The 27,989-nt window shown below is 40.2% G+C and overlaps 1 protein-coding gene across 7 annotated transcripts in view; it reads right to left on the bottom strand.

The window, feature by feature from the left end:
* Window positions 1-13,257: 13,257 nt before the first annotated feature.
* Window positions 13,258-27,989, bottom strand: part of PLCH1 (phospholipase C eta 1) — a 166,474-nt gene continuing 151,742 nt past the window's right edge. For 2 of the 7 annotated variants that reach the window (XM_074963720.1, XM_074963722.1), the window contains 5 exons: window positions 25,551-25,697; window positions 25,136-25,215; window positions 23,071-23,130; window positions 22,243-22,603; window positions 13,258-16,780 (listed from right to left, as the gene is read on the bottom strand). In XM_074963720.1, the coding sequence (XP_074819821.1) occupies window positions 14,676-16,780; window positions 22,243-22,603; window positions 23,071-23,130; window positions 25,136-25,215; window positions 25,551-25,697 (2,753 nt within the window). In that variant the 3' untranslated portion in view covers window positions 13,258-14,675. Of the gene's footprint in view, window positions 16,781-17,076; window positions 17,106-22,242; window positions 22,604-23,070; window positions 23,131-25,135; window positions 25,216-25,550; window positions 25,698-27,989 lie in introns of all 7 variants that reach the window. The other 5 variants (XM_074963726.1, XM_074963727.1, XM_074963721.1 and 2 more) reach the window with 5 other exon arrangements.

Genomic DNA, 27,989 nt, shown 5'->3' with positions numbered 1-27,989 from the left:
ATGCGTGATTGTGAGTGCTGCTGAAGGATTATATAGCAACGGTTAACTAGTATAACCTTTAACCACTAATTTCAAGATGTAGTCCTGGAGACCGTGTGTAATTGTTTTTCTGTGGTATATGGACTGCACTGAAACATGCTTCTAATAATAACTCTTTAACCAAGTTTCTTGTTTAGGACTATAAACAGAACTAAATCAAAACAGGATGTTTTTCAGGAGGCCACTAACAGATGGGCAGAGCTTCTTCTCAATGGCCATGCAAAAAATCCCTTTAATAGCACATTTTAACACAGTGGTTCTCAAACTAGGGGCGCCGCTTGTGCAGGGAAAGCCCCTGCCGGGCCGCGCCGGTTTGTTTACCTGCCGCGTCCGCAGGTTCGGCCGATCGCGGCTCCCACTGGCCGCAGTTCGCTGCTCCAGGCCAATGGGGGCTGCGGGAAGGGTGGCTAGCACATCCCTCGGCCCGCGCCGCTTCCCGCAGCCCCCTTTGGCCTGGAGCGGTGAACCACGGCCAGTGGGAGCCGCGATCGGCCGAACCTGTGGACGCGGCAGGTAAACAAACTGGCCCGGCCCGGCAGGGGCTTTCCCTCAGGAAGCGGCGCCCCTAGTTTGAGAACTACTGTTTTAATGGGAATGGCAGAATATACCCCTAATTACAGTCCTTTAACTACTGTTACTGCTTTCCAAGCAAAAGAGATTTGGTCATCAGGTTCATCCCTTCCACCCACAAACTTTTGTGTTCCAGATTCAAAGCAGAACTTAGACACTTGGTACTATCTCTATAATGGGAAACCATATTGAACAGTCAGCTTCACACCAGATATCTATGACTTAGGCTCATCTCTATTTTTTATGCTGGATCTGGCCTGCAGTATCTTCTGTTCAGTCCACAGCCACACTAGCTACCCAATTCATATTACTCAGAAGAAGTTTACATTTTAACCAGTTTGAAAAGTGAAAAACACACTACTTGTTCCACGAAGCCACCCAGTCACTGACTGTTCTCATTTCTTATTTGCATCTGCATCAACAAAGGATTTAAAGGAGAATGTCTGACTGAATCCTATTTCATTGTTCCTTCCAGTTCTTGCATATCTGAGCGAATCTGTGATCAGTATAATCATTTTGCTTCATTGTCTCATACATATCTAATAAGGGTCCTGGAATTCCCGCCCGCCCACCATTTATATAATAACTGCATTAAAATATTACCAAAACAAACATGATGAGCTATGTTAAATTACCTAGTGAAGACAAGGGAGTTAGACCCAGGATGAAATTGACCCAATACACTTCTGGGGAATTCTGATTCCTAAAGTTATTTTGTCTTGTTTTGTATACATGAAATCTTTTGTTGCTCTTCTGTAGTTTAATCTCATTTAAGATTAGAATTGCAAGCTAATAAATAAAATACCTTTGAGAATAACATTTTAGGATATAAAATACATTTCTGACTAAGAGGATTTATAGTCACACAAAAAAACCCACATTTGCCAGACTGTCTTGGTATAGTATCTTTGAGTATTTTGCAGGAACATTTTCAGTCACAAATGCTGTTACCTGCCAGTGTATATTAAAATTTCTAGTAATGTTGTTGTTCCATATTATTACATGTACATTTTACATATATATACACATGATCATAGAGAATGGACAAAATCAATGAGAGATTTGTATGTGAGGGATTAGTGTGAGGATATTGTGGAGGCAGGGACCAAATGGTTGCCACAAGGTTCTCTGCTCCCTCCCACCATGCAGAGCTCATTGGCTTCACTGGTCCCAAGACACAGTGGAATTAGAGCTTTCAGAGATATCTTACTCCCAGCTTTGCAATGCATGCCAGGAAGATTTAGAATCTTACTGAAGATAGAATTAAGACTGAGTGTACGTATCAGTAAATTAAGGGTGAAAAATCCTGCAAGGTTGTTGTATTTATCAAAAAACCACTGGAAAAGTCAAAAATCAGATTAAATTTAAAAGAAGAGCCCAAACATTTGAAAGTAGGGAATGTGATATACCTCTCAGAACACCAGAGCCACAAATCAAAGGAAGACTTTCTGCATCCACTTAAATCACTATACAAAAACTCACGTGGCCTTTGCCAGTTTCCTGCATAATATAAAAGTATCCCACTTTAAAACCTCCTTTCACTGGATCAAATTCTACCCATCACATGACCAGAGATTCTCATCCATAAAGCAGGAACAATTGACTGCACTTGATACTTTTATTGGACCAACTTCTGTTGGTGAGAGAGACAGATATTACCTTGCCCACTTTGTGTCCTATCCTGGGACCAACAGGGCTACATCTACCCTGCATGCGCTAGGCACTGTGATATTTGGATTGAATGATTCTTCATTATGCCATTATTTATGTCCATCATAGAATACCTCTTCCATATCTTTAAAAACTTTGTAATGGTCAGAAAAGAGATCAGTATTCCAAACACCATTTTCTCAAGTTAAATGCCTGTTGGAAATAGTAACCAAGAAACTTGGATTTAAAGGTGAAGGTATAGAAAATATGGCAAACATTTTATAGAAAATAAAATATTTAAAGACCTCTGCAAAACATTTCTAAAAGTTTTTTTAAATGGCACTCATTTGGGATGGCCAGCATAACTCATTCATTCTTTCAATGTTCATAATGCTAAATTTACACAATAAATCCTTTAATCCACACCATCATGCATTTTATATCTGTATCTACAGATATCAGTACTACACATAAACACACAGTGCTTTGCGTTCATACTCGGAATTAGTTCATTGTTCCCTGTTTTAAACTGAATATGTATCAGTATTCTCTGTAATAGTTCTGTATTATTATTATCACTATTAAATAATAATACATGTGTACCTTTCTTGGTTAATATTAAACTAAAACTATAAAAATAAAATTAATTTTTCTAAAAGAACATGTGGATTGCCTCTTTTTGGAAGTGCATTTTTATCAAGATACATTTTTTCCACATCCAGATTGAAGAATTTGAAATATCAGTAACGAATATAAGTAGAATATTTTATATTTGTTGTTAAAATCAGTGACCGCATATATCCCTGTGCCATAAATAATACAGGTTTCAGAGTAACAGCCGTGTTAGTCTGTATTCGCAAAAAGAAAAGGAGGACTTGTGGCACCTTAGAGACTAACCAATTTATTTGAGCATGAGCTTTCGTGAGCTACAGCTCACTTCATCGGATGCATACTGTGGAAACTGCACAGTATGCATCCAATGAAGTGAGCTGTAGCTCACGAAAGCTTATGCTCAAATAAATTGGTTAGTCTCTAAGGTGCCATAAATAATACAGTTGCAGTTGGAGACATTTTTGCTTCCAACTAAAAAAGAGACTATGATGTATTGAAAGTAATATTACTCTCTTATATTTTTCTTTTTATTACCTGTGCTCTACATATTCTTAAATAGATTGGTAATACCGCGTTCAAATTATGTGCTTTTTCATATAGTGAAAACAATGTACTTTAGGCCTACTAACATGGCATGCGAACTGCTAGTCTTCATTGGGCAAAAGTCATTGCCTATTCCATGCTTTGATTTTAGCCAGGAGGCAGCAAATGTATCCATAAAATGAGAAAAGGGGAAAACACTGTTTTGCATTCCTAACACATTTTTGTCTTAAAATATCCTTTGCAAGACATAACAGAATGCCGGAGATCCTTAACAGAGGGCACATTACATTGTTCATTCCAGCACTCTTTTTGTCTACTTACATTTAGGAAGAGAAATAGCTGGACAGGAAATTTGGGCGGGGAAATGTCCATCTTTCAATTGCCATTAGTGATACAGTCAACAGAACTCCAGTTTCCTTATCAAAGGGAGACACGAATCTTGGCAATAAGCTTATTTTCTTTCAAGGCAGAAAGACCTTTAACAGAATAACACCTTTGTTTGTTTTTTGTTTACTGCTGCTGGATGTCTGAACCTCTGAAAGGTACAGACAGTGAAATAACCAACAGACACAGTATCAGCCATTCATCTTCAGTCCACTGGCTTCCCATTCTCATAAAGGTCACATATTCTTCTGTACAACTGATAAATATAATCTTTTTCAAATAATACAGAATCTTAACAACTCAGTCAAGTTTCCTACTGTAATTCATCATTCATGAGATTCATTTATAGTTCCTTCCATGGTGCTAGCAAAAGAAACTTTGACCTTGATCCTGCAACTGATTGTGAGGTGGAACCACAAGAACAGTACCTAACCTTATTATTATTATTAATTATTAGTAACTGTATTGCAGTATCACCAAGCAGACCTAATCAGAGAGCAGAACCCTACTGTACTAAGCATTATACACACATATAGTCCCTACCCAAAAAAAGCGTACATGTAATGTTACGGGGTCTGATTCAGCAAAGCACTTAAGCGCATGGTTCCCTTTAAGAAGATGTTTTAAGTCCAATGTACTTCAGCGGAATTTAAGAATGTGCTTTGCTGGTCCTTAAAAAATAAATTAGATGACACTACCCTTACAAGGATCAAAGTATACAGTAAGAAAAAATTGATCTTTCTTGTAATGTACATTTGAATAGTAGTATATAATAATAGTATAAAACAATGCTGAGCTTGTTAAAACACATGGGTGACATTTAAAGAAAATCAGTAATTTTTTCCAATTGAAATACTCAATTTGAAATTAACTGAGTGAAGGAACAGGAATGAATATTTTGTTAAATTATTGTTTTAACAAATGAACCGCAGGATTGCATGTATGCTGTGTCTGATACAAATCCAGAAGAAAACTGACAAAAAGTTTTAATGAATGCGTTGTGTTCAGCAGGTGTTTGGATTTTTTTACTAATATCATTTTGTCAATTTTTATCTCTTATACATGCCCAATATAGTAAGTATTCTTGGCTCTTTAGGATTATTTCATTCCTACTGCTGCTGTTCTGTATCATGTTATATTACTTTCACATTTGATTTACTCTGATTTTTCCAGCACAAATCACAAATTCAAAATAAGTGGCACAGAATTAAAATGAGAATTAAAATTGGAAATCTCTGTCACATAAAATCTTCCCACCCAGGTGTGGTGGTGCTTTAAACTAAAAACTGCGTGGAGGAACAGCTTTAAGTTTGGATGCTGCTTTTGCTTGGGCTGGTTGCCCGCTCCCTTTGCAGTGAAGAGGCCAGCTAAATCACTCAAGTGCTGGGACTCCTCCACTTCCTCGGTGTGCCCAGACGGACAGACAAGTTCTCCCAGAATTCCTTAGGAAAGAATCCTAGAGCAGCTCAGCTTACTGCAGCCCAGGAAACCACAGGGCTGAGCGATGCACACAGGGGAGTGCAGCACCACGAGGACACACCGTAGCTCAGGTAGGGCTTTGCAGGCGGCTGCTCATACCCCAGCTAGGCCAACCCAGCTACTCAGACCAGGGTGCTGATCACCTGAAGTTAACTCTGCAGTGAAGACATGTCCTTGGTTTTTTAAACTCCCCCTGTCCATCCCTGGGGGAGAGAGAGAGAGAGAGTGTGCACCTGTGCATGTGAGTGTGAGTATGCATGTGTGTGCACATGTGCAAGGTGATTTTGGCATGTATGTGCACAAGTGCAAGGTGGTTTGCTGAATCTCTGGCTCCAGGAACCAGCTGAGATCAGGTGACACAGGTTTGTACAAAGTGTTGCCTGATACATGGAACTTCCAGCTTCCCCCCAAAGCTGAACATTCTAGTCAATTAATGCTCTGCCCCCCCACCCCAGCTCCACAGCTACATCCCCCCAGACCCCAATTCATTATGCACTCCCCAACCCCCACATCTGTTCTCTCCCACCTCTGTCCCTAGCCCCTCGGCCTACCTCTGCTCCTCCTGCAGCTCCAGGGGCTCTTCACCCCCTCCTGGGCCTGGGCAGGCTGCAGCAAGGCCCTCTTCTCCTTCCCAGGCCTGGGGCTGAGGGTAGCCCCACAGGCTCTTTGCTGCCCCTCCTCAGGCCTGGCATTGCAACAGGGAATGGGATGGAGGTTCAAGCAAGGTGGGGCAGGAGCACAGAGCAGGCTGACCCATTTGTCACAGGAAGGGGGGAATGAGGCAGAGCTGCCCTCAGGTGCTGTGCTGGGTTCTTGCTCTCCCCTCCCCTCTTGTGTGAATGGCATCAGCTGCTCCCTCCTACTCAAACTCCCTTCTGTCTCCTGACAGAAGGGTGACCAGATAGCAAGTGTGAAAAATCGGGACGGAGGGTGGGGGGCTATAGGCACCTATATAAGAAAAAGCCCCAAATGTCAGGACTGTCCCTTTAAAATCGGGACATCTGGTTACCCTACCTGACAGGAGGCGGCGGAGCTCTCCCCACCTGTCCACCTCTGATTGGCTGCTCTTCCCCAGGAGGGGGAAATGGAAAAGGCTGGGGCCAGGCTGAAAATCAAGGGTTGGAGCAGTTCTCCTCATTGCTACAGGCTCCAGCAGGGGCTAAAATCCTAGTTAAAGCCCGAGAGTTGGCAACAGTGACTTGTGCACAAAAGTCCTGGTTCTAGTTCACCATTTCTTTGAGCAAAGCCCAGTAGAGTCTAAATAAGCATTACATTGTCTATATTTAAATAAATATGCATAAATGTAAATAACTCTGTAGTCATATTAAAAGAAAGGGAGAGTGATGGGGGAGAGCGAGAGAGAGTGCTTTTAGCATTTCATTTTATAAGGACATAAGAACGGCCCTGCTGAGTCAGACCAATGGTCCATCTAGCCCAGTGTCCTGTCTTCTGACACTAGCTGGTGCCAGTTGCCTCAGAGGGAGTGAACTGAACAGGGCAATTTATTGAGTGATATACCCATCGTGTAGTCCTAGCTTTTAGCAATCCGAGCTTTAGGGACACACACAGCATGAGGTTGCATCCCTGACCATCTTTGCTAATAGCCATTGATTGAACTGTGCTCCACGAACTTATAGAATTTCTTTTTTGACCCCAGTTATACTTTTAGCCTTCACAACACCCCTGGGCAACGCGTTCCAAAGTTTACTGTGTATTGTGTGAAGTACTTCCTTATGTTTGTTTTAAACCTGCTGCCTATTAATATTATTGGGTGGCCCCTGGTTCTCGTGTTAGATGAAGGGGTAAATAACACTTCCTTATTCACTGTCTTCACACCATTCATGGCTTTACCGACCTCTGTCATATCCCCCTTAGTTGTCTCATTTTGATCTTTCCTCAGATGAGAATTGTTCCATACCCTAATCACTATTGTTGCCTTCTCTGTACTTTTTCCAGTTCTAATATATCTTTTTTGAGATGGGGTGACCAGAACTGCACACCGTATTCAAGGTGTGGATATACCATGGATTTATATACTGGCATTATGATCTTTTCTGTTTTATTATCTATCTCTTTTCTAATGGTTCCTAATATTCCGTTAGTTTTTTTGACTGCCGCTGCACATTGAGCAGATGTTTTTAGAGTGAAAACACTATCTGGAGTGAAAGCAGCTAATTTAGACCCCATCATTTTGTATGTATAGTTCGGATTATGTTTTCCAATGTGTATTACTTTGCACTTATCAACACTGAATTTCATCTGTGATTTGGTTGCCCAGTCACCCGGTTTTGTGAGATTCCTTTGTAACTCTTCACAGTCAGCTTTGGATGTAGGTTTCTTAAGCAATTTGTGTCAGCTACAAACTTTGCCACCTCACTGTTTACCCCTTTTTCCAGATCATTTATGAATATGTTGAACAGCACTGGTCCCAGTATAGATCCTTGGAGGATTTTGCTATTTACCGCTCTACACTGCAAAAACTGACCATTTACTCCTACCCTTTGTTTCCTGTCTTTTAACCAATTGCTGATCCGAAAGAGGACCTGCCTCTTATCCATGACAGCTTACTTTTCTTAAGAGCTTTTGGGGTGGAATCTTGTCAAAGGCTTTCTGAAAGTCCAAGTACACTATATCCACTGGAACATCCTTGTCCACATGCTTGTTGACCCCCTCACATAATTCTAATAGATTGGTGAGGCACGATTTCCCTTTGCAAAAGCCGTACTGACTCTTTCCCAGCATATCCTGTTTGTTTATTTGTGTGATAATTATGTTCTTTATAGTTTCAACCTATTTACATGGCACTGAAGTTAGGCTTACCAGCCTGTAATTGCCAGGATCGCCTCTGGAACCGTTTTTAAAATATCAGCATTAGTTATCTTCCTGTCATCTAGTACAGAGGCTGATTTAAGTGATAGTTACATGCCATACTTTATAGTTTTGCAATTTCATATTTGAGTTCCTTCAGAACTCCTGGGTGAATACCATCTGGTCCGGCTGACTTCTTAGTATTTAACTTATCAGTTTGTTCCAAAACCTCCTCTGTCGACACCTCAGTCTCGGATAGTTCCTCACATTTGTCACCTAAAAAGAATGTCTCAGGTGAGGGAATCTCCCTCACATCCTCTGCAATGAAGATCAATGCAAAGAATTAATTTAGTTTCTCTGCAACAGCCTTGTCATCCCCGAATGCTCCTTTAGCACCTTGATCATCTAGTGGCCCCATTGATTGTTTGGCAGGCTTCCTGCTTCTCATGTATTTAAAAAAATGTTTGCTTTTAGTTTGTGTGACTTTTTCTAGTTGGTCTTTACATTCTTTTTCGGCCTGCCTCATTATATTTTTATATTTGACTTGCCAGAGTTTATGCTCCTTTCTATTTTCTTCAGTAGAATTTGGCTTCCCATTTTTACAGAATGCCTTTTTGCCTCTAACCACCTCTTTTACTCTGTTGTTTAGCCATGGGTTTTTTTGGTCCTCTTACTGATTTTTTTTATTTGGTTTGAGCCTCTGTTATGGTGTTCTTAAACAGTTTCACTCTTGTGAACTGTTCCTTTTAATTTCTGTTTAATTAGTTTCTTCATTTTTGTGTAGTTTCCCTTTTTGAAGTTAAATGCAGCCTAAATGGGCAATTTTCATATGTATTGCAGTGATTACTAGTGGAGGGCAGGATGCAGTTCTATCTATTTAAATTTGCGTTAAGTCATTTGGTAACATTGCAATATTTACTTTAGAGTTTAAGGATTAAGATGTGTGCAATTTAGAGCCAGATCCTAAACTGCTGTAATTCACTGAAGTAACTGGAGCTACATAAATTTACACTATCTGATGATCCGGCCCTTTCATTACATAACAAATAGCATGGTGTAGATACAGCAAGGTAAAGTGGAGCAAACATAAAATACAATATAAATATACCATCGTCTGTGGATTCAAGTTTTGGATACTTGAGTAAGGATTTCATAGCAAAGAGAACAAACAACAATGGTCAGTACATAAGAGATAAGATGTCCAAAATGATGAAAAGCTTACACATCACGAGCTAAATCTATCCCTTGAGAACTCCACTGAGGAGCTCCATCGAGTTACAGCGGGGATGAATTTGGCCTAACACCTATAAATAAGAAGGCAACATTGCTGTTGGCAAGACAGCCTGATATTTTACAGTAATTGTAGTTTTCATCACCAAAATCTAATGCTCCTCCATAACTTGCATTCCTTTTTGTGGGAAAACATGAAGCTGACTCAGTTAAATGAGCAAATTACAAAAGCATACATATATATATATATATATATATATATATATATATATATATAGTGGGTATTTCTAGACATCTGTGAAATTGTTTAAAAATTAGAATAGAAGCCAACATAAAACCTACTATATTGCAATACATCTTTAAAAATAAAGGATTATCTCAGTTTATCAGCTGACTTTCCTGTATGACCCTTATTCAACATACATACTACTGTATCTTAAACTCTCATTTAGCACACAGAAATACTATGTCACACAAGCATTTTCTTTAGCTTTCACTTCCATCTTTTGTCGTTGCCTGAGGTCCTTGCTATTTAAAAGCTCATCATTCACACCATTATGCATAATGATGAGCAATGGGGAAATCATCATTTATGCAAATGGCTTATACAATGGAAAGGGAATCGAAGTTTAATCTCAGATTTCAAGCATCTTTGTCTAACACTTACAGAAAGGCTCCCAATCCTGCAATACATTTTTCCTCGTTTAACTTTAAGCACATAAGTAGTCAAACTGACTTCTATTAGACTAGACACGTGGTTAAGTGCTTTGCCAGATCATGGTCTATGTTTTTACCTCCATTATCCACAAACATAATAACTTCATTAAGGGCCCAACCTTGCTGGACATTGAGGACCAGAGGCTTAGCTCCTTCAATTCCTCCCAAATTAAAAGGAATCAGATGGGACTCAGCAACCGGCAGAAGGAGAAGGACTGAGCCTAACAAAGGAGGGGTGTTTGTCATAATAATAAAATATTGAATTGGTTTCAGACACTCTAAAAATTAATACTGTTTTCTTATCATGTACAGTATTTACTCTTATTATAGACCTATTTTTCTACCACAATTTTTTGGAGAAAGGAACAATCCACTAAAGGGTATGATCTGGGATTTTGGTTCAGACCCCTCTCTAATTCTAAGTATGTAAACTGTAAATACTTCCTTCTATTCTTAAAAATGCCTTGAGGAAGTAACAAACGTCTGTAGCAAGGCCCTTTTGGATAGCTGGCTGTTAGTATTGTACATTTAGACAAGCTGAGGTGTGTCAGGGCATGGGACTTGCAAATCCTGTTTGGGGAGGATAGCTTTGTCATGGACTTGTAGTTCTATGTATGTACTTCACTTTCAAGCAGCAAATCTATTTCAATCAATTTCTGAAAACACCATCTTTCCAGACTGAAGGCTTTACTGACCTAAAAACCTCTTTCTCATAGGGTACTGCTTAGTCAAATAGACCTAAAACAGTCTTCTTATCAGCTCCTACCTCCCAGACCCACACGACACCAAACGTTATTCAAGAACAGGAATTTATGACAGTGGATGTGTGTAATTCTTCCCTCTTCACCTGTCCTACATATTGTGACAAGACCTTTGAAGGCACAAAGCATTTAAGGGAAAAAAGCATTCAGGCACTTACGGATTCTGGCACACAGAACTATTTTGTCATCAAAATGGAGGCTCTGTAACATATTGCATCTCTCAGTGAGATTCCACATAAACAGAAAAAACACTGAGCCAAGGATCTCGGCCTGAGTCTTCACTGCATATGTTTTATCAACAGGCATTCATTTCATTACCCAAACTGAGCTGCAATTATCACATGTACACATAACTGAAGGCCTGTTCCCCCATAAGTCTCTCCTCCCTGTACGTCCCCCGGATGAGCTATATAGAAAGAGTTTTCAGGTCCTACTAATGAGGACAAGAAATAGTTTTGTGAGCATTTGTGACACGCAATGCCAAAGGATACCCAAAATGGCAGAGCAGTCACACCACTTGTTCACCCTATCGCTCAGTCAATGGTCACTTCAATGGTCAATATTGTTAAGCCACACAGTTAGTGTGACTTGAAAGCTGAAACTATTTCTCAGGAGGCACCAAGGCAGATTCTGCCACCTTTACTTATGCTGAGTAGTATCTTGCTCTGCAAATAGTGTAGAGGAAATTGCTGGCCCTGTTAATAGTACCAGGGTTAGCATCTATTGGTAGACTAAAGCTGGGCAAAAGGCTTAGAGTTTTGATCTGTTTCTGAACCTCCCCAAAGTTAGGAAGTTTGGATCAATCAATCCAAAATGGATCTCTCTTACTGGGATAAGCCCGATCTCTGGATCTGGATCCAAAGTTCCAGGGAATTCAGATCACAGTGTAAGATTTCCACTCCATTAGTAAAAGCATTCTATAGTTAGAAAAAAGCCTGTTAACATTTCCCTATATCCAAGTGAACATGACTAAAGAACAATTCTGCATAGGATAGTCAAAGTCACATATATCAAGCCCATGGCTAGTGCAAGATTATTTCTGCCTTTGCTGCATTTGTAAACACTGAAACTGACTGTTAACACCTTTTTATCGTTAGTTTTGTTCTTGATACATTGTATGATCACAGCAATGTGTGGTTTTTAATGCAAAAATAATGACAAAGAAAAACAAGTGACCTACTTAATCTCACAAAATAAACATTTTTTTTCCCAAGCAGTTGGCATATTAAGTACTATTCAAGGGCTTCCTGTTTTTCATTCACATATTTTGCACAAGCTCCAGAGTCATAATATTAATGAATGCTTTGAAATAGCATATCTGTTCCCTAGGAAATTAACACTGAAGTGAGACAAATTTACATGAAGTTGCGTTATGCATTAAACATTCATGCATTTATCTAGAGTGAGGGATCTGTACAAAATGTAAAACAACATCAGAATGAGCAGACAGCAATCTTAGTGCTTGGTAGAAGGCATCCAACTGCATTAAAATCCTGCATTCATTAAAATCAGTATTCTATCATCCTAGTCCGAATTTTTTTGGACAATGCCTTGCATACATTCAAGAGGTTCACCAACACCAATATTGTCTAGCTCCAATGGGAATAGCAGTAAAATATTGTCAGATAGAAAGACTAGCTCTTGCGGTTGCAGTGCAGAGCCTAAAGCCAAAGGGCAACATGTGCCATTGTTATTTTTTTGCCTTGAAGCATTTTTATGCTGCTACTCCCCCTGAAAGCCAGTCAATATCTGTTTTACATTCCACACAGGGCTGGAGCTAGCATGCTAAAAATAGCAGGGTGGAAGTTGTGGTTTGGGCAGCAACTCAGGCTCTCAAGCCCACCCAGCCCTAGGTCTGAGCTCAGATGGCTACCCCGAGTCTTCACCAGAGCCACAACTTCCAGCTGCTATTTTTAGTCTGCTAGCTCAAGCCCCGCCAGCACAACCCTGTCTACCCAGGCAGGGAGGCATGCTCCACCTGCAGTGTAGATGTACCCTAAGAGCACTGGACAAGTGGACTGGAGGGCTCCCAATATTGTCACTGAACATGGGGATTTAGCAGCAGCTAATAGAGCTGGAGACTACATTGGACATTATTCTATCCTGTATAGTTACTATCCTTGTGTGTATGTTCTGATTTGATTTGCTCTAGCTGAGGGATATAGCACAAAATATTTTTGTCACGTGACTGGTTAAAAAAAATCAATCAGGAGAGTCCAAAAAAATGGATCTATTAAAAATACACACTGTATCAGTTAACATTCAAAATCTACAAACGGGCATTTTGACACAAAAAATAGGGACATTCCATTGAAAAATATTGGATTGGGAGAATCTTCTATAGGGAGAGAATAGATAAATGGTAAATATGGCACTGTCATTTCTAACTGGTAATTACAGAAATACTCAGTAACTATGACTTCCTTTCAGAAACATTTAGCAACATTGGATGCTTTTCTCCCCTTTAGAAAATAGAATGTTCTGAGTTGTAAATTACTTGTTAGAATTATGACCACTACCTGACATGAGAAGGGTTTTCCTTTATAAAGATTTATTGCAAATGCATGACAAGACAAATGTCTGCAATCACTGACTGCCACAGGTTCAACAGTAATTGCATTTGCTGTAACATCACTAAATATGTATCAGGTGCATAAAAATCTATTTTAATGATGTCTCCATGAATAATAATATCCTGTATTACAAAAGAAAAGTGGTAAAAGGTCTTTTACATATCATGAAAAATGTGTTCACAGTGACAGCAAATTATACCTTAAACCCAAAATAAAGCTATCTTGCTCCCTTCAGGGAAGTTTTGTGTATTTTTGTAATTCACTCACTTGGTTTTCAACATAATGCAGAAAAAGCCCTTTTCTCAAAACCATGTGATGATGGAAGCCAAACTACTTATCCTGATATGTATGCAGTAACTACTATACTGACAATCAACAATTTAGCATATAACTACAAACATAGAAAACATCTCTGCTACTGTATTCAAGTTACATATACAGCCAATATCAAAAATACATAACAAAATATTTGGAAAGCAAGATTTTCTTCCACTTGTTGAATGCTCATTTCAGGATGGGAACAGGATGAACAGGAATGCTGGAAGAAGTCTATGTATAAGAACATTCCTGTTCACCACACTCCCATCCTGAAATAAGCACTCAACAAGAGGAAGAAAAAGTTACCATTCTATTTCATTTAAACAGTGGAAGGCGATCTACAAGTTACTTACAAATTTGAATGAATCCTAATGCTACAAATCTGTATTTCATGTATGGAAAGGCTTAAAAGCAACATTAACAAACATGTAAATACAATTAAGATAGAAAACAGCTTTATGAATGAAGCATCTAATCCTGAAAACACCTATTACTGGTGTTAGTGATTCCCACCGTCAATAGTCCCATTGACTACTAATAGCAGAAAGCATTATCCTAAGTAGCAACTCCAAGATGGTGTCCAAAAGGTGGTCTCCTAAAATTCTCTCTGCAAGCAGCTAAAAGGTTTAGGGGGAAAAGCAATATATTTATTGAATGAATTGCTGAGCTCTGCTGATGTGCACAGAAGTGCAGAACTCTATTCATAAAATTTACATGCATTACAAATACAGGACACTGTGAATGTTCAGATCTATTGCATGCAAATAATTCACTCTGTCATTTCTGAATAAAAATACATACATACATAAGAAAGGATCACAGAATCTATTTACATAATCTTTGACAGGAAACGGCACATGAAGTCAAGACTAAATCATTAGCTTAAAATTGCATTTCTAAATAATTTAAAAGTCAAGGACTATACTTCTTGCTAAAAATCCTTCATTCAATGAAATAGTTTGTAAACACTGAAGATGTACATGTATACAATTTACAGTCTCAGAAGGAAATAAATTTCTGGTTTATCATCACTGCTTGGCTCCATCTGTAAAACGGAATCATCTGTACAAAACTGGTCATTGCCTCCATAGCGCAAAGAAGTACATGCGCCCTCTGGTACACCCCGACCTTCCAGATCCTCCCCACTGAAGTCATTCAGGTATCTTGCTATGTAAGAGCCAGTGGAATGCCTGTTGATAACATGAGCTGATACTGATGGTTTGTTTCTTAGCACTACCCCTGCTATGCTGCTAGCATTAGAAAGTTTTTGCTTGTTGGCTTCTTGTCTTTCCTTAGCACGACTAGCAATATTGCGTACTCTGCTTTGACTTCTGGATGACAGTTTTCTGACCAATGCCTTGGGGCAATCATCATCATTCTGCTTAGAATACAAAGTTTGACAGTTGTCCTCCTGGTCAAAGGACACCAGTTTTCGCAATTGTTCTGTCAGAGTGTCTGTAGATTGTGGTCTCTTAGTTTTCATAGCTGCAACTTTCTTGTCTCTCATGCCAGATGTAATAAAGCTTCTACTTATGTATTTGTACTTGCTTTCAAAATTGCAGGAGATATCCTCTGATGTCAAGTCTCCCAGGCTCTTGGATTTGCAAGGACTAGGCTGTTTGACGACTGTAGTAGGAGGGTAGGGCAAAGTGTTCTTGGGTGTAGGTGAATGCATATTAAGTCTGGATCTTTGGGAGACATACAACAAATCATTTCGTGTATCTGAAGTTTGCAGATAATTATTATGCAAAAAGCCAACACTCTGAAATGCTGGGTAAGGAAAACTTTGATTTCTTGCAGTCCTAAAATTATTTGAATTATCCAGGGCAGCACTGTGAAGGTCCTCGTTAATTAAATTATTCCCAGAGATTCTCTCACAGTAGTATACTGAGTCCTGATTATGCTTCAGTTTCAAAGAAGCAGCAAGTTGGCTCATATCTTCTCTCTTGAATTCATATGCAGTTATCAGGAGGTCTTGGGAATCTCCCTCTACTTCCATAAGACTGCTGCCTGCTGAGGTTATACAAGCAGGAGGGTCAACTATTGTATCCTCCAAAGTGCAGGAACTGCAATCCTCAAGGGTTTCCCAATTTGTTCCACACTTCCTTTTGGGATTTGCTGTTAGCAAATGGAGAGAGGAAGTGCAAGGGGACACTGGAAGGCTATTTTCCACACAGTCTGACTTCTTGCAAGCTGGTTCATCTATTGGTTTACAATCAGAGGCTGGTGAAAGAGATGCCTCATGGATAATTGTATACACAGAATACTCTGTTGTCTCAGGGCTGGAGAACATAGCAGTATCTGGTGTTGAGAATAATGGAGATTCAACAGATTTTACATTAGTAAAGTTTTGTTTAAGGGGGGTACTTAGATCAACAGTAAACATGTGTGGATGTGCCGACACCACACTGAAGGTTTGGTTGCTGGTGCCATGAAGACTTGAAACCACAGTCAGATTAGTTCGGTCATCTGTAACATCAAACTGTCCAATCAGTGCTGAGACAGAACTGCTCATCTCGCTCTCGTTTGTTAAAGAAACCTCATCTATGAGACGAGAAACATCACTATCTTGCAGAGCTGCAGTCGAGTGTAAATCGTAGATGTCAGAACAGATGGTGGAAGACATATCAGTCAGTGAAAAAGTGGTTACAGTACTGCTCATAATGACATCATATTTATTATTTTCAAACTCCTGTTCCTTTGCAGAAAGACAACTTCCTGCCGGTGTTTTTTTCTCCTCTTTACACCCTCCAGTCGCCTCCTCTTTCTTTTCATCTGTGTAATTTGTATCTTGTATTTTTTCTGTACCAAGGTCAAAAACTGAATCCTGCCTTATATGAACAGGTTCATTGGAAAGGTGACTTTTCTGATATTCTGTGGAGTGATTTGTCTCAGCTATCCCACTTACGAAGTTGAAGCTTTCTGCATGTTCATGTACAGATGATTCTGTAGAACTGCCAACTCTGGCATCACTCTGGGAAGGAGCTTTTTTATGCAGAGATGCAGAATTTGAAGAAGGTGCAGCTTGCTCAGGGGATGAAAGGATATGTTCTTTCCAGTTTGTTTGGTTCACGCTTGTACCATTGTTGCTATCTGCTAAATCAAATAAAAAGCACATTCGTTATACATGTTTTGTTTACTATCTGCTAACAACTATTTTGCCTTTAGACAGACAAATGGAGAATGTAAAATTAGTTACAATTGTGATAAGACTTAATTATGGGGTTGTGCAGGTTTAGTAAAAATTATTTGTGTGATATGAATAAATGGGAAAATATAGTTGTAGGCACTTCACTGAAGCTTCCTTTGAATGTCTATTACATCAGACACCTGATGTAATATTTGTTGTAAATAATGTCAATGAGGTACCATATTTGTACATGTGGCATTACCTTCAGTTGTGTTCCTATTCAGATTTGTACTATAAAGAAGCATGGTAATAAAGACAGAACAAAACAGCTCTGTTAAACAACATAATATATCTGGAAACAAGAGGCATGTTTATAAGAACTCTGAGTAAAACATCAGATAGTTGGACCCCATGCATAATGTTTTTGGTAACAGTTTATGTGCAATTTCACATTTAATTTGTGAGTCTCTAACAACATTTAACTTTCTAAACTTCTGCATTCATAAGAGAACAAGATTTTGAATTCCATGAAAGAATATATTTCACGTTTCTACATTAGCTTATCAAATTCTGGTTACATTTCTACAACTATATAGGCTGAATCCTGCCTCCATTACTCATTCCTTACATAGGTAAGACCCCTGTTAACTTCAGCTACACTTTTACCTAACTTAGGGCTGGATATGTACAGCAGGAAATTGACCTTTTACGAATTACAGTTTCTAACATTCAACAGAAATAAGGTACAACTAGAAAAAAAAAAAAACCCAAAGAGTAAGGGCCTGGTCCCTCATTTATTGGGCATTCAAAACTCCCAGCATTGGGGTTTATAGTGCACAGGCAATGCAGGATCAGTCCCCGAATTATAACAATGAAAACATTCCTAATGTTTTCAAGACCAAACATATTAAGTTGAAAGTATCTCCACATACTGATTGAACTGATCCATATTTGATTTCTTTCTGTAGAGAACACAGCAAAATATACAGGGCCAAATTCAACCTTGGTGTAATTCTAGTAAAGTTAGTGAAGAATAATTTAGCCACAGTATTTTGCTGCAATGAGCCTTTGTTGGGTTCAGTTTAGCAGCCTGCTGTTCTTTGCTTTCTGTAATGAAATACGGACAATTTGTAACCTGATTATTTCCTTTCTGGGACTGACCTCTCCCCTAGGCTGAAAAATTGGGGCTGAACCTCTTTTTCTACAAATACCACAGGCACTTCACACATGTACATGTGTCTTTGCCACATCCCTTCCATCCTTGCTCAAGATAAGTACTTCCAAGGCTGTACAGATACATGAGATCCTTAGTAGCAGATAGACTATAACGAAGGATAAGATTTTATCATGGAGGTCATGGAAGTCACGGATTCCATGACTTTCAGAGACCTCCGGGACATTTTCTGCTTCAGCTTCAACCCTGTGCCCTTGGAGCTCTGAGCTGCCACAGACGGCAGGGGCTGTGGAGCTCCGAGTCTCTTCCCCTGGAGTTTGGAGCCGCTGCAGGCGATGGGGGCCCCAAAGCTCTGAGCCGCTGGCCCTGGAGCTATGAGCCACTGCAGGTGGTGGGCGCCTGGAGCTTTGAGGCACTGTAGGCGGGGGCTCTGGAGCTGTCAGCCACATAGCTGTGGCTGGAGCCCTCCCCATGTGGCATAGCTCAGGCTCTCAGTCCCCCCCACCTCCATGCAAGGCTTGGGCTTTATTTGTTGTAATCGCGCTCACCCCCACCCCTACCCCCCCGTTACTTTTATTAAAAGTCACAGTTGCGGACTTCCGTGAATTTTTGTTTATTGCCTGCGATCTGTCTGTGACTTTTACTAAAAATAACCGTGACAAAATCTTAACCTTAACTATAACTTCTGAACAGCAATGCCTTATTCGATTATGTCAACTATGTACATGGACCCTGAAGAGGCCACTGTAAAGATTCCTAAGTAACTTACACTGGGTGAGGCAGACTGAAGGGAGAGATCAGTGCCAGAAAGAAAATCATCAAGGAACAAATTTTCCATTCTGGACCTTGATCTTTCCCCCAGTGTAAGGCATCTGGGAAGGAGTGATCAATAGGGGAAAATTAGTAGGGAGGGAGAGATAAGTAGAACACTAGAAGAAAGCTCCCCTTTTCTGTAAATTAGCAGTCTTCATCTATTTTGGGACCACTGCCCCTGAGCACCTTCCTAGCAAAGGATGTTTCTGCAGAGGAATGAGGTCCAGCCTTTAGTGTTTTATTAACGTAGTGATGGATAACCAGATGGTGATAGCATTACAGATTTCCTCTGTAATGGCTAATGCCCTTTGTCCCCACAGAACATGTTGAATGGACTCTGATCCCTTATGGAATAAGTTTATCTGTGGCTGAATATGCTTTGGTGATGCCACAGTTTATCCAGCTAGCTATGGAGGATTAGGGTACCTGCAGGCCCAATCATTTAGAGTGGGAGGAAACAATAAAGATAGAACAGTTCTGCGAAGATACATTTTAGTTGCTCTTCTTGCATCCAGCATGTGCCACACTTTATCTTATAGGCACTGAAACTTTAGGAGAAAAGCTCCTCACTCTGTAGGGAAGGAAAAGTTAAACTTAGTTGTGAATTATCTGGAGTATGACCCTAGAGATACAGTAAGTCCTCACGGAAGATACAGTATGTTCAGTGTCTTTCAAGAGTAGAGGAGATGTGATTGTGACCAGGGAGCATGTCTTTACGGAAAGGAAATAAAAGGAACTGGATGACGTCAGTTCACAAGGATGACACCTGTAGCACTGTAGTCAGAACCAAAATTCAGAAAATTGGCCTAACGGTTGTTTTGGATTGAGGTACTGCCGTCAGGCTCAGCTGGTCTCTCACAAGACTTGGAAGAGTCTGTGTTAGACACATTTTAACAATGCAGAGTGAGGTATGATGATGGGAGGATTTAGGCCCAAATCTAGGCCATCTAGCAGAAATCCAGAGGGCCTGGACTGTTTAGTTTTCAGGGCTGATCCATCCTGATGCTGGTAGGAGAATTTTATCCAAATTCTTACATAGGCCAAGAGGATGGAAAACTTGCACAAAACTAAGAGAGTCTATAACTGTGGAGGAGTATTCCATCTTGTTTAATGCTTGTCACTCATTACCCAAACTATGAGGTTCCGTAATCTGGACAGAGATACAAAAGTGGGTCAGAGAACAGGAGAGCCTGCCTGCTGGACCATGGAGTACATCCTGCCTGTGCACCAGCTCCACTAGCTCTGAGAACCACAGCCTTCTTAGCAAATTGAGGGTGATTAAAAGGGAGAAGGCCACAGTCATTCCAATCTTCTGAATCACTCTTCCTAGTACTGAAAGAAGGAGAAAGCGGAGAGAGGCTGATTCAGTCATTTGTGTCTATCTGTGTCACAGTCTATTTCCAGTGACATTTAGTCTGGTTCCCTGGTGAAGAATAACCTCACCTTTGTGTTCTGGCTGAACATGAATAGGTCTGTTCCCTGGATATCAGCTTGGTTCATGGACCATTCTGAGCTGTCTATCTGCTGATAACTTAGCTTATTCACTTTTGTGATGTGGCCCATTTATGAGGATCACACCAGATCACTGTGTCTCTAGCACGTTGTTGCTTCACAGAACACTGAAGAAGCTTTGAAGTCCCTTCTAAGGGTGTCTTCTATCTAGCTGCCTGTAGAGTCTTCAGGAATTACCACATCCTCTACCAGGGATGCCCACACTGCAACAGCCTTCAGGCAGAAGAAGAGAGAACCTTTGAATTCTAGGACTCTGCAGAATTTCAGGGCTTGCTAACTAAGTCTTATCCTTTATTGGGATTTTCCCATTCCTCCCTAATGACCTATTTGAAGGAGGAATACAGGGGGATGGCAAACTTTGTTTTCATTTTGCTCACTGCTCCCCCAGAATCAGCTTTTAAAAGCTAGGGACCAGATTCTGTTTCTTCCAAGAACGCAGGGAAGTAGGGCAAAGATGGCTTACGGCTATAGACTTTCCCTTGCCAGGAGCCTGGCTAAGCCTGCTCTAATTTAAGAGTGGCTGCAATGGCTCTGTAGGGTGCCAGTCCATAGCCAAGAATAACCAGAATGCAGGCACACTCTGGCCATGCCTTCTGCCACCGATATGGTCCAGGCATGCTTCCTGCATCAAGAACTGAAAAGGGAACTGAAAAGAGGGCAGCTCTTCACTATCTGAAGAAACCCCTTATTCCCTGAGGGGCCATTCCTGCCAGGTGAAGAGCCTTTTTATATTACTGGAACAGTATGAAGGGGCTAATCTGGCTTTCGGATTGCAGTGGGTAAGACAGGAGTGCTGAACTGCTGCTCTGCACTGCCAAAAGCACCGAACATGGAGCAAGGGTGCAGGGGGTATGGCAAAGCCCTGGAGCCATGGAGGTGTCTGAATGGAGTATTTGCAGAACGAAAAGTGCCGCTCAGATGTTTCAGACTGGGTGAGAGCTCTGGATCAGGAACAAAAAGGTCTCAGACATCAATACCACAAAATTACAGACTTTCTGGAACTATTCAGATGCTCGTGTGTGTCACCTGTTTGGCACACTGAGCTGGGTCTGCATTTCATTTGCCCAGGTTTTACACCGAAGTCCACTGGATTCACCCCAGTATATCAGATATCAAACTCAGGCTGAGTGGATTTAAATACTTTTGTGCTGAGTAACTTCAAGAATCAAAACATACTATATGTGAACGTTTATATTTTAATCTAGGAATATAAAAAATAACTAAGATTCCAGCCTCGCCCACCATTTTCCGCATATAATCCAGGTTTATAATTTTGTAAAGTTAATTTAAAGGACAATGTCAAGGTTCTTAGATTCAAAATTTGACCTACTTTTCCCCTTTTACATCTGTTTGCAAAGTCCATGTTTTCCTTATATACAAAACAAATGCTTTTTTCTTTCCAAAACAAGTGCTTCCTGCTTTTTTTCCCTTGAATAAAAAAATTAAGAATACACAATGCCAGCTCATAGCTGTCATATGTAAACTCACAGTAACAAACCCAGAGCTTGAAAATGATTGAAGAAAAAACAATTTTGGCAAGGATGTAGATTTCATCTTCAAGCTTCTAAAGGATACTTAAAAAATCAACTGCTAATAAACTAACTTTTTTAATTATGAAAAGAAACTTGACAAGTGTTCTTTAAGCAAATCTGTGGAAAATACTGTAATCCATTTGCCTAGTCTGGGGAGAGGAAACTTTTCTTGGGTTTCACTTGTCAGGATACAGGAAGAAGTTTAAAAATGCAAGTGACAGTTTTGTTGCATATCACTTTGATAAGCATAACAGTCATTTTACATCCTATTGGGCTTGATCCTGCAGTCCTTATTCACATGAGTTCAATGGAACTACTCATATGAGGATTGCAATACTGAGTTTAATAATATGGTTTTAAAGCTACTGCAGTAAAAGTCACTTTGGAAGCATCTTACCAGAGGTATTTTCTTTTCTTTTGGTGTCTTTAACCGTTTCACATTCTGGGGAAGACAATCCCATCAGAAGGAATTTGTCAACTGGCATAGAAGCAGGACGTGCTTGCAAACTCCTGGTTGTACGCCTTATAACTCCTTCCTTGTCTTTCATGTCTGTTGGCTCAGAGGTACCGTCTTTAATTTCTGTAGTTTCCTGAAAGCCCATTTTGCTCTTTTTCCTGCCTTTTGCCGGAGCACTGGCCGTGCGTCGGAGAATTCGATCACCAATTGATCGTTTCCGCACGTAATGCCCATTGTTTTCAGCAGAATTGTGTTTAGGATTCTTGTTAAACAACCCTTTGAGTCCTATCAGCTGCCTATTCTGAAAACAAGAAAACAATCACATTCTTTAAGTTCAGCCTGTGATTTAAACTGCTATTGAATACATATGTGTGAATCATGAATGCAACATCAAAAAGCAAAGCAAAGCAAAAATTCACACCAACTAATTCACACATATTCAGACCAGGAAACAATCAGCATAGGTCACCATGAATTCGTGCATGTATGAATTCCCCCTCATTCGGAAGGCAGCCTGCCATAATTACTGTGGATCTTTACTAGAAGTTTCCTAATCAGAGCTGAGAAGATTGTAAGAAATGCTCTGTAGTGACAGGCTGCCCATTAATGTAGAGTTTTATGACATGGGCCTGATCAAAGCAACATTTAAATATTTCAGACTCTTAATGAGGAATGAAGCAATATAGTAGTTATGGTACATCATGTGACTGGGAACTGTTTAATAAATCTGTGCCCAGCAAGTGCAAAGTGCATGCTAATGAAGACTACCTTAGTGGCTCCTAGAAAGTGCAATATAGTATAACTGGGATTGAGGATTAAAGGACTCCACTGAAAGGAAAACAAATGCAAACATATTTGGCTAACGTTTTCAAGGCTGTGACACAAGCAAGCAAGATAGTTGGTGTAAGTAGTTCTCTATAGTTAAGTCATTTAAAATAGATTATTAGTCTTACACCAATCTCATTCAGATACACACTTCACTCAGTATCCTCGGTTATACAGGGTATGGAAAGTACCTCCAGGTTTTAAATATATCTTGTAAAAAAAACAATACAGTCCATCATTACAGTAAGCATTTGGTGGCAGAGCAAAATTTTAAACAGAAAAGCTCAAGCCTTACAGGGTGTTTTTTAAATCCTCTCCTAGTGCTACCATTCAGCCCAATTATACTAGGAAATTACTCAGAAATTTTTTTCCCCTTAACTCTGTCCTCTCTGAAGTGTATGTGAGCCAAACAGCAATCCCTGTTGAACGTCAATGACATGGGATTTCACTTGTATTCACTTGTGCATCTGAATACCTACAGATCCTGGGAGCCCCTATACATTTTCTTCAGTCCTTTTAATTTTCGTTTAAGATGGATTTAGTGTTGATGAAAGATGCCAGACTGATCACTTTGGAGACTGAGGATCTCTGTGTTTCCACAGAACAGAAACAGCCCAGGCAGTGTCAATGCAAGTTGCTCTGCAATGGCCTCCACCCTTTGTTGAAGGGACCACTTCCAGAGGTAAGAGCAAGTAATTCAGTTCCCATGTGCATTCAATCCCACGTATATGCTGAGACCAGGGTGCCAATTGTGGGGTAAACTCCTGTACACATGAATCTGGACTGACATCGCCAACTCATTTAACATAGGGCAGGATGTTTATGAAATGGTCACCAATTCAGTCAGTGTTGATCTGGACGGTGTTAAAACTGGTGACCTAGGCCCCGTCTACACTCGCCTTCTCCCCTCAAATGTTTCCGCTGATGCAAATCTACTAGTTGGAGCAACTGCAGGCGCTCTAGTGCATACAAAGTGCTGGTGGTGTTGCTTTTAGATCTTGTTGTTTAGATCTGCTCTGAGCAGAGAGAGAGAGACTCTGAGCTACCTAATTCCTCTTTTCACACTCCTTAAAAAATAAATCTAAATATAGTCATTGAAATGAAGGTCCTTTTTGTTCTTGGTACCCCCTCTGTTTTAATTATCTTATCTATGCCATTGACTTCTGGTAATTCTTTTAACCCCCTATTTATAGTAACTTGTATACCTCTTGTAAAGAGTTGAACAGAGGTAGCTAACGCTGAAATAATGAGTAATGGACTGAGCTTTTGCTTTCATTTTAAAACTTGAAGTTTTAAAATTTTTCATCTTTTGAAACATCACAGAAAAGCAACAACACTTCACATGCTAAAACTTAAATGGTTGAGAATTAAAATTGGAGGTGAAAATGTCTTGTTAAATACCCAGAACTAATGGTGTGACTACAGCTCTTGACAATTACTTTTTAAAAATAAAGTAACTTAAAATGAGCCTATAGGGATGTACATACTGTACATAGGTGAGAAATTAATATTAGGTGACAAAGAAAAGAGGATTCACTGTTATGCGTGCTAGGATTATGGCAATGATATTGCTTTGAGGTTAAAGAGATCTTCTGCAAGGATCGGGCGGGGGGAATTTTATATTATGGGCCTTATTCTCCATCACCTTGTGCTTTGTGCAGTCATTTACATAAGGGCTAAGGGAGTGAAATTGCACTGGTGTAAATGATGACACAAGGTGCAGAGCAGTGGAGAATCAGGCCCTATCTCTCTTGTTATTGTTGCTGTTGTTTTGTATATTTTGCTTTTCTCTGAAGCGTTTGGTGTTAGCCCCTGCCAGAGGCAGGACACTAGATTTGATAGACCACTGGTCTGATCCAATCGGAAAAATGCCATGTTCCAAAATTGTAGGAATCAGTCAGAGCCCACATTAGTTCTACGAGGTTATACTGATGTATCTTAATCCATTGTTGCCAGCAGTACGATATAGAAACATTTGTAAAGTATTTATGTTCCCATGTATACCTACTTTTCCGTAGATTTCATTGATTGTTATATGGACAAATATGGATGCTTCAGTCAGTCCCTCTAAGTACACATGACGATAGCCTAATAAAATGAGAAAACAAAGTAACAAAGAATCAGCACTGTGTATTTTATGTGTAGTTAGCAAGGCTGTCCATACAATGTCTTTTGCAATTATACATTACTTATACAGTAACTCTGAGCAATTGTTTATTTATAATAATACAGTCCCCTTCCATAACACCTTCCATCTGAGAACCTCAAACGGCTTCACAAACATTAATGAGTTTAGCCTTACAACCCCCTAGTGAGGTAAATAAGTATTTATCTCCATTTTACATTCTCTGCTTTAACTACAAAACTATCCTTCCTTCTATTTTCAACTAAATATCAAAGTCAAGTCAATGAGTGGAACTAACCAGGCACAAGACTGCTGAAGGCCACAGTTCTTTGTCCAACAAAATCTCGACCAATGGGATCATGGTCCCAAACAAGAAATCGAACCAAAGCTATTTCAGGCATGTGGATGGTAAAAGTGAGAGTTTCCTCCCAAACAGGGTTAAATCCTATGGGACAAACAGAATAGAAAGTCAGGAAAATACAAAAGCAGCAGCCGATGATGATGTCATTATCTGTGAAACACCAGAGGTAAGGAAACCAGCCACTCAAACAGACCTGATGCACAAGTGAATGTACATTATTTCCCATAAAATCCCTAAGAGTCACTAGCAGACAAATAAATGAAGAAGCTGCAACATAGCCATGTCCCTTCTCTAAGTGGGAGCTTTGCTTTGTGGCTGCTACATGGGAATTGAGCTGTATGCCTGGCAAGCCCAGAGGATGGAGTGAGGAGAATAGCTACTAATGCAGTCTGTGTAAATTACAATGCAAAATGCAGCACTATGATGTGCCAAGGCAGCTGTGCGAAGAGACCCATATGCAGAAAAATGAGTGGTATCTCTATGGCAGCTTTTATGAACTACAGAAAGGGTCTGGATTGAGCATCTGGCAGAGAGTCTGCATGTGGCAGCATGGCCGGGCAGATTGCTGTGCTACTAGTGTGATAGGTCAAGCTCAGATGGGCCAAGATGCCCAGGAACTATCCCTGTGTTTCTCCACGGATCACTGCCATTCATGAGAATTGACAGCCACATCTCCCTGGCTGTTCCACTCTGTTCCTAGCCTTGTGTCCCATAGGAGCTGATGTGGCAGAGAGGCTTCTATGGCACGGTTTGTTTTCATTTTGTTTCTCATTATTTGTATATACCATGCATGTATGTACGATAGGTACTAGGGACTTCTACCTAAAGGAGACATAAGCAGAGTCCAGGGAAAAGAGAGATTGTGAGGAAGGCATTCTCCCTTCTCAACCACTCCATTATCTTATTTTTCCCACTCCCGCAGTTTTTGGCTAGAAAGCAAAATTTTAAAGCTCAAGATCCAAGAATATATCATCCATCAAAAGACAGTCACTTGGTTCCATGTGCTATCAAGCTTTGCAGTCTAACACTGATGTGAAAAAAAATTAATACAGGATCTGACTGATATAGTTGACTGCAGATACAGAATTTTTCTTAACCATTTTGTTTTTCTTGGTTCTGGTGTTGGTCGTCATCTTACCTGCAGACAGCTTTTGTCATGTCGCTGTTTCCATGATTCTACCGTGAGCAGGTCAGTTACTACTCACACCTGCCCTCTTCCCAGGACTCTTGTTAAAAATTGAAGGGTTAACCTTGTTTTCTTCTCTTCTCACTAGCTAGGAGATTCCAGCCCATTCTTCAATCTAAAGGGACTGTGGTCTTGAATACGTCATAACTATGTTACCTGCCTAATTAAGGACCAGATCCTGCCACCCCTTTCACATGCTGTGAAATAACTTACCCTGCAAACTGTCCCATTTTAATCACTATGGGTACCTTCACCAGTGTTAGTGTTCAATGGGACTACCAGCATAATAAGGTAATACTATAGTATTACTTAACAGGAGGCAAGGATGTCAGAATCTGTCCCTAAGAGTATAATTCAAAACCATTGGAGAGAGAATTACACATAGATGTAGCAGAGAAGACTAGACCCCAAAAGACTAAAATATTCAGGGCCTGACTCCCATCTATGCCCTGTTGCCTCTATATAGCTTTGGTGGGGTAAAAGGGCCATAAAGGGGGAGAAAACAGCCTCAGGAAATGTTCTCTACACAAGGAGACCCTCTGGCAAGAGAAGAGCTGGCAGAGTAGCTCTGTGCTAGCCTCCTCCATGTCCCTAGGTATATGCCAGGAACAAGTCAACAATAATTTATAGTCAAATACTATCAAGAACTGCAGACCAAGCTAAAAATCAGCAAGGAAATTTCACCCTTCTCAATCACTAGAAGGTAATTCTCAAACTCATCAGGGACATAATAACATGGAGAAGGATCAGAATATCACACAAGGACAATCATGAAAACTGGAGTTATAGAAATGGGATGAACTTGAATGGTGAAAAGTGTACGGTCATGCACGTAGGGACTAGCAACAAGAATTTTTGCTACAAACTTGGGATTTATCGGTTGAAAGTGACAGTGGATGAGAAAGACATGAGTATATTGGTCAACTATAGGATGACTACGAACCGCCAGCGTGATGTGTCCATGAAAAAGCCTAATGCAATCCTAGGATGCATCAGGCAAAGTATTTCCAGTAGAGACAGGGAAGTGTTATTACCATTGTACAAGGCCCTGGTGAGAACTCATCTGGAATACTACATGCAGTTTTGGTCTCCCATGTTTAAGAAAGATTCATTCAAACTGGAACAGATGCAGAAAAAGGCTACTGGGAGGACCAGAGGAATGGAGAACCTGCCTGACACGAGGAGGCTTG

This window comes from Natator depressus, chromosome 9, assembly GCF_965152275.1.
Source record: "Natator depressus isolate rNatDep1 chromosome 9, rNatDep2.hap1, whole genome shotgun sequence".
Lineage (NCBI taxonomy): Eukaryota > Metazoa > Chordata > Testudines > Cheloniidae > Natator > Natator depressus.
This window is presented reverse-complemented; position numbering and strand designations above follow the sequence as displayed.